Genomic DNA, 17,230 nt, shown 5'->3' with positions numbered 1-17,230 from the left:
AAACAGGGTGGCACATGTTAAGGAACTGAAACTCCTAAACCCTTCATCCAATTTTAATGTGGATACCCTCAAATGAAAGCTGAAAGCTTGAACTTCAACTGCATCTGAATTGTTTTGTTTAAAATTCATTGTGGTAATGTCTAGAACCAAAATTAGAAAAATGTTGTCTCTGTCCAAATATATATGGACCTAACTGTATATATATATGTATTGTAAGGCAGCACTAGTCATCATAATGGGGGATACTCGCTGCACCGGGTAAATCAAAGCACACCAGCAATGTCCTTCCGGTATGTCTTAATTCATTGGTTTATTATCTCATCATAAACCGCATATGACCGGGTCCAACTCAGTGGCACGCCGACACACATATATATATAATGTTCACGAGCCAAGTGGCAGACCGGCCCACTTGCTCCAGGTACAGCCTTCAGCAAGGTAATAACATATGTCCATATCAATGTCCATATAACACAGTGTATTACCTTTGCCGGGTTTAGCTGCTGCAGTCCATTAGGCTTGCCACCACTGTGGCTTTGCGGCTTCCCAGGTAGCGGTCTCCAGCCGTCGTTCCCTCAAAGGCCACTGACATCCACACAGGATCCAGGCTTTGCCTTTCAGGACTCTTCATGAAGCCTCTGCCTTCCAAGGCAACTAGCATCCACTCACAGGATCCAGTCTCGACCTTTCAGGTTGCCAGGCTTCACTCGGCCTCACTAGGCCTCACACGGTCGGTGTCCCACACACACGGGAACAGGCCTTACGCCTCACTCACAGAACACACCGAACACACCTGTCTCCCATCAAGCGGGGTTTATATATCCATCCCGTGCACACACACACACACACAGACAGGACCTTGCTGATGTCACAGTCATGTGATCAGACAGACATTCTGTGCGCGCAGGACCTGTGCTATGTCACAGTCATGTGACCAGTCACCTGAGGGGGAAGGTACATGGTCAGGTAAAACACATCCTGGACCATTACCGTAATGCCAGCAAGTCGCTGCATTACATATCCCCCCCCTCTGTTCAAATATACACAATCACTATAGCCCCCAGCTCTGTTCAAACTTGTGGGATTGAACACATAATATACACAATGACATTATAACCCCCAGTTCACATAGAGACCATGTACTTTACAATTGTGCTACTCAGCCCCTGGAACATTAGTTAACGACATTAGCCCATTCCTTAGGGACCTACCATTTGTCACTGTCACTGACTTCGTCAGGTCACCTTTCCGGGTCGTAACCTTGTCAGAGCTCCCCCGCTCCCAGCGGTCAGTTGTAACCTTGTCAGGTCTCCCCCGCTCCCAGCGGTCAGTCGTAACCTTGTCAGGTCTCCTCCGCTCCCAGCGGTCAGTCATACAGCGGTGTGACTCACATGCCCTGGTATCTAAGGTCCGGTTCGACTCCGTACTGTCCCGTCCTCTATTGGGTCGTTTGTATGGGCTGCTCAAACCTGAGTTACTGGAGGTCTCACTACCTCTAAACCCACGCCCACTACTCTCAGGACATCTTGAAAGGTCCCTAACTCCAGCTATAGCTGTTCTGTTATTTAGGGGGCCCTTTCTCTGTCTGGTCTCATAATTATTAGACGGCTGCCATCTTCTGCTACTCAAATGATGCTGTCTATCCACTCGCAGTCTAGCGAGATTCAACAATTCTACCTCTCGCAGGTATGTCACTCGGTACTCCAACAGCATGCGCATATATCCCAGGCTTTCTTCTGTTCCTACAGCGGAGAATGATACCATGCCGTCTTCGTCTGGTATCCAGTCCTGACGATCACGTGGACTGCTTACTTTCACCACACCATCATCTGCATGGCTCGACCATTTCTCCCAACGAGCTTCCTCACCAGAACATGAGGCACCCGGATGACCTCTTCACGCATACTGTGAGCTTTCCTCATCAACTCCAGTTGTCTAACGGCTTGTTCCGTCTTCAACCAGAGAAACCACTTTGTGCGAATACATCGCCAGTGCATGTCACTTAGGATAGCCACCCTCTTCACTGTGACTTTGGTTGTGGACAGGACCACCAGCTGTTTAGCTTCTGAGGTCAAGTACACCTTACAGGCTCCCACGGCCTTCTTAAACTCCTCATGCACGGACTCACTGGTGCATTCTTCCCTCAAATCCTCGGGTACATCTACGAGGCACTTGTACCGAGACGTTTCGGTCTCACCAGTGGTTTCCAGACGATCAACCAGCTCAGGTTTCAGGGACAACTGACCTCCAGCTTCCTCACCCTGTATGCTTTCCCTGAGCTGACTCACAGTTACAACTTCACGAATTTCCGTCTTGACCACTTCCATCTCATATTTATCTGTGGTTAACTCTCTCTTAGCTCTCCTCAGGTCCACCCTCTCTTGGTATAAGGGAGTGGGTGCAATGTGTTCGCCCTCTTATTCTCCAAGAAGGCTTCTTTCACTGAGTGATACTTTGTCAGGCGACTTTTGAGCCCGGAAACTTCTTCCTCTAGCTCCGCCACTCGTCTTTCAGCGGCCCATCTCTGAAGCTCTTCCTGCTTCCAATGGGTTTGTAGCGACTCCTTGAGCTCCTTGATCTCGGCTCCTACATCCACCGAATCATCCGAGCTCACATCACTCGAGGAGGTATCAGCTTCATACCTCCCATCACCAGCGACCAACTCCTGGCCCTGGTCTGTGGCTTCTCCAATAGACTCCATCATCTTTTTCCACTCAGCTTCCATCTTGCTGACTGTTTCCTTAAGGCACGTCACCGCCCTCTGGAGAGTATCACAGAACATCTGTAGCTCCTTCACCTGAGCTTCCAGACCTAGGGTCTTCCTGCGGAGATCACCATTTTCATCACGGGTGTCCTGCAGGGTGGTCTCAACCACTTGGCGCACATGCTCTGCACCCGCCTTATCCTCCTCTAGTTTTACTTTAACCTTAAGGAGATCCTCATAATCTCTCCTACGATGTTGCAGTTCCTTACCGAACTTTTCATCGCACTCCTTCTTGGAGTCACACAGTTTCTGGTGGAACTGTTCGCGCAGTCGTTCTAGGTTTTGTTCACGCCCAGCAACTTCATCCTGCAGCGCCTCTTTGAGGGCAGACAGCTCTAACTGTACCAGGGAGAAGCGATCTTTCACCTCGCATAACTCATCTTCACACACCGCTTTGTCAATCTCTAATTGAAAAACCTCCTCCTTGATTTTGCGGCGGTCCTCCTTAATTCCGTAGAACATTTCCTTCCACTGGTTAATTTCCACGTGGCTTTGCTCCACGTCTCGCTGCCAGTTCCTCATAAGCTGGTGTATTTTCTGCTGTTCAGACTACAGGTTCAACTGGTCTGAGGACACGTTCCCCAGGTTTTCACATAATTGCTGCACGTCACTCTGACCCTGCTGGCTGATAGGCTCCAGCTCTTGGTCACGACTGGCCGCCTTCTCTTTCAGGGCTGTCAGATCCTTCTGACTCGGTACCGTACCGGAGGTTGCTACTGGCAACGTCACCTCCTCTTCTGCTTCGGAAGGAGGATCCACCCTTGAAATAAAGGCACACAGTACTACATTTTCCTTATTTTCGCTTTCAGCCAAGTCTACAGGAGCAACCTTTTTGTGGCCCTTGCACCGTCTACGGGATGGGGACTTTCTCACCTCGTCTAGCCCCTCCTGACTGGCCTCTCCTTCTACTTTCGTAGTGTCACCGTCAGCTACGGGGTCTGTGTCACTCCCCATGGTGTTGTGGACTAACAGGTCACCTCCCACTTTGACGTCACCCCCTTCTACTGGAGCTACCCCGTTATCAACGGTCACATTGTCATTTTTAGGAGGTACCAACCCACCACCAGTAATTTTTTTTGATTTTCTATCCTCCACACTGTTTTGAACAACCGCCCCCTTTTTAGACTCCGCCCCCTTTTTTAACAAACACACCGGCAGGGGAATTTTTACAAGAAAAATTAATAATAGTCTTAGGACTCAGTTCACAACAGCTCTTACCACCTCCCCGAGCACTCTGGGACAACACTGGCGCCCCCGGAGAGTTCATAGAATGGTCCACTGCCGCCATTCCATATGGTGCCCACAGCTCCTGTGGTTCCTGCACCATGTCCAGTTTCATGTCCAGTAGACGTTTCTCAAATTCCTGCTGCGGTTTTAACAGGCACTTTAATCGCTCAATAGCTTCAGACTCAGTTGCTGCTCCCTTCACAGCCATTTTTATCTGCTCCTGCATTTCCTCAGGACACTATTCACACACCGCTCTCCCCGGAAAAATTTTCGTGGCCCCGCCGAGCCTCTTTGAGGGCAGACAGCTCTAACTGTACCAGGGAGAAGCGATCTTTCACCTCGCATAACTCATCTTCACACACCGCTTTGTCAATCTCTAATTGAAAAACCTCCTCCTTGATTTTGCGGCGGTCCTCCTTAATTCCGTAGAACATTTCCTTCCACTGGTTAATTTCCACGTGGCTTTGCTCCACGTCTCGCTGCCAGTTCCTCATAAGCTGGTGTATTTTCTGCTGTTCAGACTACAGGTTCAACTGGTCTGAGGACACGTTCCCCAGGTTTTCACATAATTGCTGCACGTCACTCTGACCCTGCTGGCTGATAGGCTCCAGCTCTTGGTCACGACTGGCCGCCTTCTCTTTCAGGGCTGTCAGATCCTTCTGACTCGGTACCGTACCGGAGGTTGCTACTGGCAACGTCACCTCCTCTTCTGCCTCGGAAGGAGGATCCACCCTTGAAATAAAGGCACACAGTACTACATTTTCCTTATTTTCGCTTTCAGCCAAGTCTACAGGAGCAACCTTTTTGTGGCCCTTGCACCGTCTACGGGATGGGGACTTTCTCACCTCGTCTAGCCCCTCCTGACTGACCTCTCCTTCTACTTTCGTAGTGTCACCGTCAGCTACGGGGTCTGTGTCACTCCCCATGGTGTTGTGGACTAACAGGTCACCTCCCACTTTGACGTCACCCCCTTCTACTGGAGCTACCCCGTTATCAACGGTCACATTGTCATTTTTAGTAGGTACCAACCCACCACCAGTAATTTTTTTTGATTTTCTATCCTCCACACTGTTTTGAACAACCGCCCCCTTTTTAGACTCCGTCCCCTTTTTTAACAAACACACCGGCAGGGGAATTTTTACAAGAAAAATTAATAATAGTCTTAGGACTCAGTTCACAACAGCTCTTACCACCTCCCCGAGCACTCTGGGACAACACTGGCGCCCCCGGAGAGTTCATAGAATGGTCCACTGCCGCCATTCCATATGGTGCCCACAGCTCCTGTGGTTCCTGCACCATGTCCAGTTTCAGGTCCAGTAGACGTTTCTCAAATTCCTGCTGCGGTTTTAACAGGCACTTTAATCGCTCAATAGCTTCAGACTCAGTTGCTGCTCCCTTCACAGCCATTTTTATCTGCTCCTGCATTTCCTCAGGACACTATTCACACACCGCTCTCCCCGGAAAAATTTTCGTGGCCCCGCCGAGCCACAGCAAAACCGGATTTGAGTGCGATGACAACCTTCGCAACCCCGCCAAGCTGCAGCCAGATGCTTTAATCCACACTCGTCGTCCTGTGCTGTTGCCCCTAGCAACCGGGCTGCAGTTGCCCCTAGCAACCGAGTTGCAGTTGCCCGCATTCTCGAACCATATGTAAGGCAGCACTAGTCATCATAATGGGGGATACTCACTGCACCGGGTAAATCAAAGCACACCAGCAATGTCCTTCCGGTATGTCTTAATTCATTGGTTTATTATCTCATCATAAACCGCATATGACCGGGTCCAACTCAGTGGCACGCCGACACACATATATATATAATGTTCACGAGCCAAGTGGCAGACCGGCCCACTTGCTCCAGGTACAGCCTTCAGCAAGGTAATAACATAGCAATGTCCATATCAATGTCCATATAACACAGTGTATTACCTTTGCCGGGTTTAGCTGCTGCAGTCCATTAGGCTTGCCACCACTGTGGCTTTGCGGCTTCCCTGGTAGGGGTCTCCCTCAAAGGCCACTGACATCCACACAGGATCCAGGCTTTGCCTTTCAGGACTCTTCATCAAGCCTCTGCCTTCCAAGGCCACTAGCATCCACTCACAGGATCCAGTCTCGACCTTTCAGGTTGCCAGGCTTCACTCGGCCTCACTAGGCCTCACACGGTCGGTGTCCCACACACACGGGAACAGGCCTTACGCCTCTCTCACAGAACACACCGAACACACCTGTCTCCCATCAAGCAGGGTTTATATATATTTTACACACACACACACACACACACACACACACACACACACACACACACACACACACACACACACACAGGACCTTGCTGTCACAGTCATGTGATCAGACAGACATTCTGTGCGCGCAGGACCTGTCACAGACATGTGACCAGTCACCTGAGGGGGAAGGTACATGGTCAGGTAAAACACATCCTGGACCATTACCGTAATGCCAGCAAGTCGCTGCATTACAGTATATATATATATATATATATATATATATATATATATATGAATACAGAGATGAAGTGAGAGATAGATAAATACAGATACTGCTAAAGGCTGTGTTAGGCGTTTTTCTCACATCAGCACTGAATTCACAGTTACATTGCTTATTACTGTTATATAATGTCCTCTATTCTGCTGCTTATGACTGTGTGCCACAGGAATCAAGAGAGCAGGATTTCCTCATCTCTATGTACTGTATGTAGTTTATAAGAAATATCCTTGCAGCTAGTCTCTGCCCCTGCATTCAATGAAAGCTGACAATTACAAATGAAGTCTGGAGAGGTAAAAGTTGGTGAAAAATGTAATATACAAATCTTATAAAGCGAAGAAATTGACTTCTCATGTGCACATTTATCACAACTTATTCTAAAAAAATCACCTGAAATGAAAGGTGAGTTGAAATCAAATTGCTCGAGTTGTCTTCTTCAGTAAATGGGTTACTAAAAATCTTTTAAAATTCTGGGTAAGACAATATGGCCACCTTAAGATTCCCATTGGAATTGTCCACCATCTTTTCAAGAATTGTGACTTGCAAATCTGCTAAATAGCCTTCCGCTCCAACATTATTATGGCACCACACAATATATGTTGTTGATCTTTTGTGTCCTTTCTCAAACTTTAAAAATAGCAACACAAACAAAAATAATAGGGCTGGTCAGGATAGCAGCATAATACACTATATACTTCATCACCTGCTGGAGACTGTGATAATCTATTACATTTCTTTCTCAATTGATTCTCATTCACTGCAGCTGCCATAGAGCATTCACAGCATGTTGTACTTCCTATACAAACAATACTGGAAGGCAGTGTTTATATCCAAAGTGGCAGCGTACAGGAAAGTTTGCAAAAATCAAGTATAAATAGATACAATATTTAAAAAATAATGACAAAAGATAGTATTATATTTCAATATAAATATTTTAAAAAAAATATTTCTCCTGTATACATACAGTACAGACTAAAAGTTTGGACACACCTTCTCATTTAAAGATTTTTCTGTATTTTCATGACTATGAAAATTGTACATTCACACTGAAGGCATCAAAACTATGAATTAACACACGTGGAATTATATACTTAACAAAAAAGTGTGAAACTACTGAAAATATATCTTATATTCTAGGTTCTTCAAAGTAGCCCCCTTTTGCTTTGATGACTGCTTTGCACACTCTTGGCATTCTCTTGATGAGCTTCAAGAGGTAGTCACCGGAAATGGTCTTCCAACAATCTTGAAGGAGTTCCCAGAGATGCTTAGCACTTGTTGGCCCTTTTGCCTTCACTCTGCGGTCCAGCTCACCCCAAACCATCTCGATTGGGTTCAGGTCTGGTGACTGTGGAGGCCAGGTCATCTGGCGTAGCACCCCATCACTCTCCTTCTTGGTCAAATAGCCCTTACACAGCCTGGAGGTGTGTTTGGGGTCATTGTACTGTTGAAAAATAAACGATGGTCCAACTAAACGCAAACCGGATGGAATAGCATGCCGCTGCAAGATGCTGTGGTAGCCATGCTGGTTCAGTACGCTTTCAATTTTGAATAAATCCCCAACAGTGTCACCAGCAAAGCACCCCCACACCATCACACCTCCTCCTCCATGCTTCACCGTGGGAACCAGGCATGTAGAGTCCATCCGTTCACCTTTTCTTCATCGCACAAAGACATGGTGTTTGGAACCAAAGGTCTCAAATTTGGACTCATCAGACCAAAGCACAGATTTCCATTGGTCTAATGTCCATTCCTTGTGTTCTTTAGCCCAAACAAGTCTCTTCTGCTTGTTGTCTGTCCTTAGCAGTGGTTTCCTAGCAGCTATTTTACCATGAAGGCCTGCTGCACAAAGTCTCCTCTTAACAGTTGTTGAAGAGATGTGTCTGCTGCTAGAACTCTGTGTGGCATTGACCTGGTCTCTAATCTGAGCTGCTGTTAACCTGCAATTTCTGAGGCTGTTGACTCGGATAAACTTATCCTCAGAAGCAGAGGTGACTCTTGGTCTTCCTTTCCTGGGGTGGTCCTCATGTGAGCCAGTTTCTTTGTAGCACTTGATGGTTTTTGCTACTGCACTTGGGGACACTTTCAAAGTTTTCCCAATTTTTCGCACTGACTGACCTTCATTTCTTAAAGTAATGATGACCATTCGTTTTTCTTTACTTAGCTGCTTTTTTCTTGCCATAATACAATTTCTAACAGTCTATTCAGTAGGAATATCAGCTGTGTATCCACCTGACTTCTGCACAACACAACTGATTGTCCCAACCCCATTTATAAGTCAAGAAATCCCACTTATTAAACCTGACAGGGCACACCTGTGAAGTGAAAACCATTTCCAGTGACTACCCCTTGAAGCTCATCAAGAGAATGCCAAGAGTGTGCAAAGCAGTCATCAAAGCAAAAGGTGGCTACTTTGAAGAACCTAGAATATAAGACATATTTTCAGTTGTTTCACACTTTTTTGTTAAGTATATAATTCCACATGTGTTAATTCATAGTTTTGATGCCTTCAGTGTGAATGTACAATTTTCATAGTCATGAAAATACAGAAAAATCTTTAAATGAGAAGGTGTGTCCAAACTTTTGGTCTGTACTGTACATCTAAGTAATATCAATCCCTTTAAAATGCAATATAACGTTTGTGTAATTGATGGAATCATGGTTGTAATTTGCTCTTTCAGATTCATCTCCTGGGCTGGTTCCTACCAGTGAATTTGCCAGGGTTATGTTTGATTACGTTCCTGCACTGCCCGATGAGCTAGCCCTGAAGAAGGGGGATGTGGTGGCAATTGTCAGTAAGGTATGCTTCGCTTCATAGGATCTTTAAATTAGGATTATTTAGGGGCTTAACAACTGTGATTTGCAGTGAACTTAAAGAGGTTGTCCACTACTTTATCATTGATGACCTCTCTTTAGGATAAGTCATCAGAGTCTGATCGGTCGGGGTCCGACACCCGGCACTCCCGCTGATCAGCTGTCCTCAGTGTCGGCGGCAGCGGCCGCCGTCCAGAAATGCTCACTTGCGGAGCTGCTTCGTCTTCTAATAGTGGCTGCTGCTGGGTTCTGCACATCCGCCTCCTATTGATTTGAATAGGAGGCGGATGTGTAGTACTCGGTCGCGGCCTCTATCAGAAGACGGAGCAGCTCCGCAAGTGAGCATTTCCGGCTGACAGCCGCCGCCGACACCAGCTGATCGGCGGGGGTGCCAGGTGTCGGACCCTGATTGATCAGACATTGATGACCTAACCTAAGGATAGGTCATCAATCGTAAAGTAGTGGACAACCTCTTTAATATTTTGACACAAAAGGATTTATTAAATAAACTTTCTGGCATATTGACTAATTTTATTCTCAGCAAGTTTCACTATAGCCTAAGCTTAATGCCAGAACTACACAGGGCTGTGAATATACTGGAGTGACAAAGTCAGAATCTGCCTATTCAAAATTCCACAAGGACCACATATGCAGAGATGTAAGCTGTAGTTGCCCCGAAAAGTATTGCAGCTAAGTACTTTTTTGAAAGGGGCAAATAGTCAATAGAGATGGTTCAATTTACAAGGCCCAGAGAAGGGGTAAGCAACAAGAAGAAGACATCCTATACACAGCTATGGACACATGGAAAAGCCCACCCATTAATCATAGTTAAGAAATAAAATAAACATTTATAGAAATTAAGTAAAATGTATGAAAAAATTCTAAATATTTTGCTTAGACATTTCTGTCTGCCCTCCATCTAATATACACACGTGATCAAAACTGTTGGTACCGCTCGTTTAATGAAAGAAAAACCCACAATGGTCACAGAAATAACTTGAATCTGACAAAAGTAATAATAAATTAAAAATCTATGGAAATTAGCAAATGAAAGTCAGACATTGCTTTTTAATCCTGCTTCCACAGAAATTTATAAAAATATTAAACTCATGAAATCGGCCTGGACAGAAATGATGGTACTCTTCTTAACTTAATATTTTGTTGAACAACCTTTTGAGGCAATCACTGCAATCAAACGATTCCTGTAACTGTCAATGAGACTTCTGCACCTCTCGACAGGTATTTTGGCCCACTCCTCATGAGCAAACTGCTCCAGTTGTCTCGTGTTTGAAGGTTGCCTTTTCCAGACAGCATGTTTCAGTTCTTTCCAAAAATCAGGGCCGGCTCCACACAGGCTCCTAACCAGCTCAACAAGGGGGATGCCACACCCCTAATTTGCACAGAATGCAAACAAGACAAAAAAACAAGCAATGTGAACTAAGGTCTAAGATGGTACACATGCAAGAAATAGGAGCATGTTCACACTAGCAAAAAGATGCAAAACCTACAAAAAATATATCTGGTTAGTGTATATGTAGCTTGCCACGGGCTTAGGTGCTCTGATGTTGGGACCCGGTTCTATTTGTCTACCCTTTTATATGCATTACTTCAACTTTGATATACAGTAAGGTTTTTAATATAGACAGTGTAGGACCGTCCCAATTTAGGGTTACCTTGTCGCTGGTGGGACGGCTTGTATACTTTTTTTGATCAAAAATAGTTCACTAAGTACCCTATATTTCATATGCAACTTTACTTTACATTTATATATAATGATGGTAGGGTATGAGATATATTATTTGTCTTTTGTAGGTTTTGCATCTTTTTGCTACTGATTACAAGATTGTAGACACCTGTGATGCTAATTAGTGGACACGACTTGATTTATCATGTCCCTTTTGTCACATTATTTTCAGGGGTACCATCATTTCTGTCCAGGCCGATTTCATGAGTTTAATTTTTTTTTTAAATTCCGTGGAAGCAGAAAAGCAATGACTGACTTTCATTTGTTAATTTCCATAGATTTTTAATTTATTATTACTTTTTTCAGATTCAAGTTATTTCTGTGACCATTGTGGGTTTTTCTTTCATTAAACGAGGGTACCAACAATTTTGACCACGTGTGTACATATTCACTGTGCATGAAATTTGTTGTGAGTACACTTAAAACTGCATAAGATTGTGTCCCACGTCATCTCTTCAGGACCACGTTGCTCCCCAGCCAGCCATTTTCCTGATTGCTCTGGGTCGGGGATTCTCAATTGATTGGGCAGTTCTTCGTTACACTACTGGTCTAAATTGTATGCTCTCCAATGTTGCTGTGTGAGTCAGCTTTACTTTTATAGCATCAGAAACATGGAGATAGGCCGGGATCAAGATATAAGGGAGCTCCATCAGTCCTAGCCAGCCTTAGTGCAATGCTTCGAGGTTCAGCACCAAAACACTTGTAAGAACTGGGCATGTCCGACCATAACTACAAATTGGCAGCGCTGGTCGGTTCCCTTGATGATGAGCAGTAAATAATAAGAAAGGAATGATAAGAGAACAGAGAGGATTTTTAATAATTACATTTCAAAGTTTCATCCAAAATAAACCTGCATGTTGAGGGAGAGTTTAGAGGCCCCCATACACATTAGATTGCTGGCTGGTTCCTCCAAAATTGTGTATGAACAGCTTTAGGCCTAGGGATGCCAACAGTTATGTAGGCTGCAGTAATTTAAAGGGGTTTAACCAGTGTTTAAAGTTATTCCCTATTTATAATATAGGCGATAACTTACTGATTGCGGAAGTCCAACTATTGGGCTTCCAGAGATCCCAAGACCGGGGCTCTGCAGAGCCCTGCCTGAATAAAGGACTAGCATTCGTACCTCCACTTCATTCATTCTGTACGTGATTGCAAGTGTACAACTATTATGAGCACAGGTGAAATGCACTCCTTCTGGAGACATACTGTTTCAACACTATGCATGAATAATATAGTAATATTTCCGCAGCACTGGAAGCTAAGTGACAGGATAACGTTACAAATATGATCATGCAAATTGCCTCTTCAGAGAGTAAGAGGACTTGAACTCTAGTGCCACCTATTGGAAGTAGCAATCCTAAAAGTCAATATCAACCCTTTAACGAGCCTTGTCATATGTAGAGATGAGCGTTGTTCTGCTCGAACTGTTCGCCAATCTCAAATTCGAGCTGTTTTGGGCGGTGTTCGAGCCGTTCAGCGAACACGAACAATTTGAGAAAAATTCGGCTGTTTGAGGTTATGTTCGATAACTGTTCGTGCACCAAAATCATAACTGGATTTTTTCTCAGTAATGATGAAAATTAATGTTAATACGCAGTTTGAGTGTACAGCGGGGTGGGGGGAGGGGCAGGGGATGGATCTCTGCAGGAACAATGAAGATCTCCATTTTTTTTTCTCTTTCCCGCATTTACAGTGGGGAGGTGCAATCTGTCAGCCTATCAGCAGCGCACACACGGAGCGAAGTGCTTTTTTTCACACAAGCAAGGGCATGTGTCATTGGCAGTGTATGTCACATGTCCTTGCCCTATAAGACCAAGCCATTTTCCCCGTCGCCACCATTTTCTCACTGCTGCAGCTGCGTGTTAGACGGCACCGCTGTTGCTGTGTGCGCTATACCTTGTTAATTTCAAGTCAATTTTCGCACAAATATACAGATAGCTTGGGAGTAGGGAATAGTTGTGATTGCAGTCCTTTTAAGGACTAGGTTACAGCATTTCCTACGACTTTTATCAGGCAGGTCTGTGCTCTTAAATAGATAGGTTGTGGGAGTAAAGACTAATTGTAATTGGAGTCCTTTTCAGGACTAGGTTACATCAGTTCCTATCAGTTTTTGCCAGGCAGGTCTGTGCCAGTGCTGTGCAAGTTTTTTTCACAGCATTTGGCTGAATCTAGCAAAGCTAATCCTTTTTGGCCTATTGCAGAGTGTGTTAGTCAGTGGAGTAGCCTATCTGTGTTGCAAGATATACCACCTGTGTATAGAATACCAATTTTTTTACTGCACCTAGTGAAGTAAAATCTTTTGGGCATAGCATCATTCTATTAGTCCATCTATACTGACCTCCATCAGGTTGCAAACTGAATCTAATTTTTTTCTGCATCTAGCTCTGAAAAAATATTTGGCCTTCTAGCAGTGTGTGGGACTTGTTCTATTAGTCCACCTATACTGACCTCCATCAGGTTGCAAACTGAATATATTTTTTTCTGCATCTACCTCTGAAAAAATATTGGGCTTCTAGCTGTGTGTGGGACTTGTTGTATTAGTCCATCTATACTGACCTCCATCAGGTTGAAAACTGAATATATTTTTTTCTGCATCTACCTCTGAAAAAATATTGGGCTTCTAGCTGTGTGTGGGTCTTGTTCTATTAATCCATCTATACAGACCTCCATCAGGTTGCAAACTGAATATAATTTTTTTCTGCATCTACCTCTGAAAAAATATTTGGCCTTCTAGTAGTGTGTGGGGCTTTCTCTGTTAGTCCATCTATACTGACCTCCATCAGGTTGCAAACTGAATATATTTTTTTCTGCATCTACCTCTGAAAAAATATTGGGCTTCTAGCTGTGTGTGGGTCTTGTTCTATTAATCCATCTATACTGACCTCCATCAGGTTGCAAACTGAATATAATTTTTTTCTGCATCTAGCTCTGAAAAAATATTTGGCCTTCTAGTAGTGTGTCGGACTTTCTCTATTAGTCCATCTATACTGACCTCCATCAGGTTGCAAATTAAAAATAATTTTTATCTGCATCTACAGTACCTCTGAAAAAATATTTGGGCTTCTAGCTGTGTGTGGGACTTGTTGTATTAGTCCATCTATACTGACCTCCATCAGGTTGCAAACTGAATATATTTTTTTCTGCATCTACCTCTGAAAAAATATTGGGCTTCTAGCTGTGTGTGGGTCTTGTTCTATTAATCCATCTATACAGACCTCCATCAGGTTGCAAACTGAATATAATTTTTTTCTGCATCTACCTCTGAAAAAATATTGGGCTTCTAGCTGTGTGTGGGACTTGTTGTATTAGTCCATCTATACTGACCTCCATCAGGTTGCAAACTGAATATATTTTTTTCTGCATCTACCTCTGAAAAAATATTGGGCTTCTAGCTGTGTGTGGGACTTGTTCTATTAATCCATCTATACAGACCTCCATCAGGTTGCAAACTGAATATATTTTTTTCTGCATCTACCTCTGAAAAAATATTGGGCTTCTAGCTGTGTGTGGGACTTGTTCTATTAATCCATCTATACAGACCTCCATCAGGTTGCAAACTGAATATATTTTTTTCTGCATCTACCTCTTAAAAAATATTGGGCTTCTAGCTGTGTGTGGGACTTGTTCTATTAATCCATCTATACAGACCTCCATCAGGTTGCAAACTGAATATATTTTTTTCTGCATCTACCTCTGAAAAAATATTGGGCTTCTAGCTGTGTGTGGGACTTGTTGTATTAGTCCATCTATACTGACCTCCATCAGGTTGCAAATTGAATATAATTTTTTTCTGCATCTAACCCAGCCAATAGTTTTGGCCTAATACCACAGTTTGGCCACTCAGCTCTGCTCGGTTACCATCCATTGTTTTTTGTGCAAACAACTCCAGAGTTGTGAATTAGTTAACCACCAAAATGAGTGGAAAAAGGCCTGCTGCTGGTGGAAAGGGGAATAGGCGTGTTGGGAAGGGGAAAAAAGGTTGTGTCCGTGGGGTAGGTGTTAAAGCAACAGTAACTAGTGATTGATTGTTAATGAGTTAAATCTGTGCAGATCTAAGCAGATACGTCCCTATATATTGAGACTTAGTTAAGGGGCAGCATTTATGCGGGGGCATTTATGCATATAGCGTTTATGCATACTTTATCGAAGTGCCATAATTTAGCAAAGTGCCCTGGCAGTTAGAAAATGGCAGTTGGACAGGGCAGGAGACAGGTAAGACATGCAAGACAAACCAACAAACTTGCTTACAGGTCATCTTTTTGGCAAACAGTATTCACCATTTGTATCTGTGCCATTTATTTTCTGGTTGCTACAATCATCCACATTCACCGTTCTCCCACAAATGCGGCACACTTCATCCATATTAATCCCTCACTCCTCTCTTCTCCTATGTACAGTTGTCATGCTCTCTTCACAATGTTATACCACGCAGATCCATTCATTCCCACCATACAACGCAGGAAACGCTCTCACAAATCACTCAATCATCTGCTCACTCTCTGTATCTTCCTTCTATTAGTCGCAGGTGATATTTCTCCCAACCCAGGACCCTCCAGTAATAATAACACTAACTCTTTCCCTGTTGCATTCAGAAACCCTGCTAATCTCATTAATATTCCCTGCATATCTTCTGTCTCATTCAACTGTGCCCTTTGGAATGCACGCTCAGCTTGTAATAAACTCTCTTACATCCATGACTTTTTCCTCTCTAATTCCCTCAACCTTCTGGCTCTCACTGAAACCTGGATCCAGCAGTCGGACACCACCGCCGCTGCAGCTCTCTCCTATGGTGGCCTACATTTCTCTCATACCCCGCGACCTGACAACAGATCAGGTGGAGGTGTTGGTCTGCTTCTTTCAACAAAATGTAATTTTCAGGTTATCCCCCCTGTACCCTCCCTTATCTTCCCGTCCTTTGAGGCCCACACAGTCAGACTCTACCGGCCCTTCTCCCTGCGAGTGGCGGTTGTCTATCGCCCCCCAGGTCCCCCCCGTCAATTCCTGGATCACTTTGCTGCCTGGCTTACAAATTTTCTATCCTGCGACATCCCCACGATAATCATGGGAGACTTTAACATCCCAATTGGCGATCCTCTTTCCCCATCTGCCACGCATCTTTTATCATTAACCTCCTCCTTCGGCCTTTCACAGCTTGCTAATTCTCCTACACATGAGGACGGGAACACATTGGACCTGATCTTCTCCCGGCTTTGCTCAGTACATGACTTTACTAACTCTCCCCTTCCACTCTCTGACCATAATCTTCTTTCATTCTCTGTCAAGAACTGTGACTCTACTCAAGACACTCCCACCGTCCACACTTATAGAAATTTATGCGCCATTAACACCCAGAAATTTATAAAAAGGTTGCAATCATCATTGGCCCCAATCTCCTCCCTCTCATGTCCCGACTCTGCATTGAAGCATTATAACAAAATAATGCTATGCGCCCTGGATGAAGCCGCACCTCCTACACAAAGAACAATTCGGCATAGACGGCGACAACCCTGGCACACGCCTCAAACACGTCTTCTCCAGAAGTACTCCAGGTGCGCTGAACGGCTGTGGAGAAAATCAAATCTGCCCGAAGATTTCCTCCACTATAAATTTATGCTGAAAACATATAACTCTGCCCTTCACCTCTCCAAACAAACCTACTTTAACAACCTCATCATCTCACTTTCCAATAATCCTAAACGACTCTTTGACACGTTTCATTCTCTCCTCAATCAAACAGCACAGGCCCCGACCACCGACCTCAGCGCTGACGATCTGGCTAACTATTTCAAAGAAAAAATTGACCATATCCGACAGGAAATTTTCTCCCAATCCCCAAATGTTATGCATGCTCCCCCCCGCCACATTGTATCTTGCTCATTTTCTGACTTCGAACCAGTCACGGAAGATGAAGTGATCAGGCTCCTTGCATCTTCTCGCCCTACCACCTGCACCAGCGACCCTATTCCCTCACATCTCCTTCAGTCCCTTGCTCCAGCTGTCACCTCTCACCTAACTAAAATTTTCAACCTTTCCCTCTCATCTGGTATCTTTCCCTCTTCTTTTAAACATGCCAGCATACAACCATTACTTAAAAAACCATCCCTCGACCAGAACTGCATGGCCAACTACAGACCTGTTTCCAATCTTCCCTTTATCTCTAAACTCCTGGAACGCCTGGTCCACT

At 44.4% G+C, this 17,230-nt stretch overlaps 1 protein-coding gene across 4 annotated transcripts in view; it reads left to right on the top strand.

The window, feature by feature from the left end:
• Positions 1–17,230, top strand: part of SH3D21 (SH3 domain containing 21) — a 129,174-nt gene that overhangs the window by 45,743 nt on the left and 66,201 nt on the right. For all 4 annotated transcript variants that reach the window (XR_012287174.1, XM_073665911.1, XM_073665910.1 and 1 more), the window contains exon 8: positions 9,170–9,288. Coding sequence is in view for 3 of the 4 variants with exons in the window: in XM_073665911.1 (XP_073522012.1) it covers positions 9,170–9,288 (119 nt within the window). In the remaining variant the exon portion in view is untranslated. The remainder of the gene's footprint in view (positions 1–9,169; positions 9,289–17,230) is intronic.

The sequence above is a fragment of the Phyllobates terribilis genome, unplaced genomic scaffold (assembly GCF_046119375.1).
Source record: "Phyllobates terribilis strain yellow unplaced genomic scaffold, ASM4611937v1 Scaffold_2__4_contigs__length_985480577, whole genome shotgun sequence".
Lineage (NCBI taxonomy): Eukaryota > Metazoa > Chordata > Amphibia > Anura > Dendrobatidae > Phyllobates > Phyllobates terribilis.
This window is presented reverse-complemented; position numbering and strand designations above follow the sequence as displayed.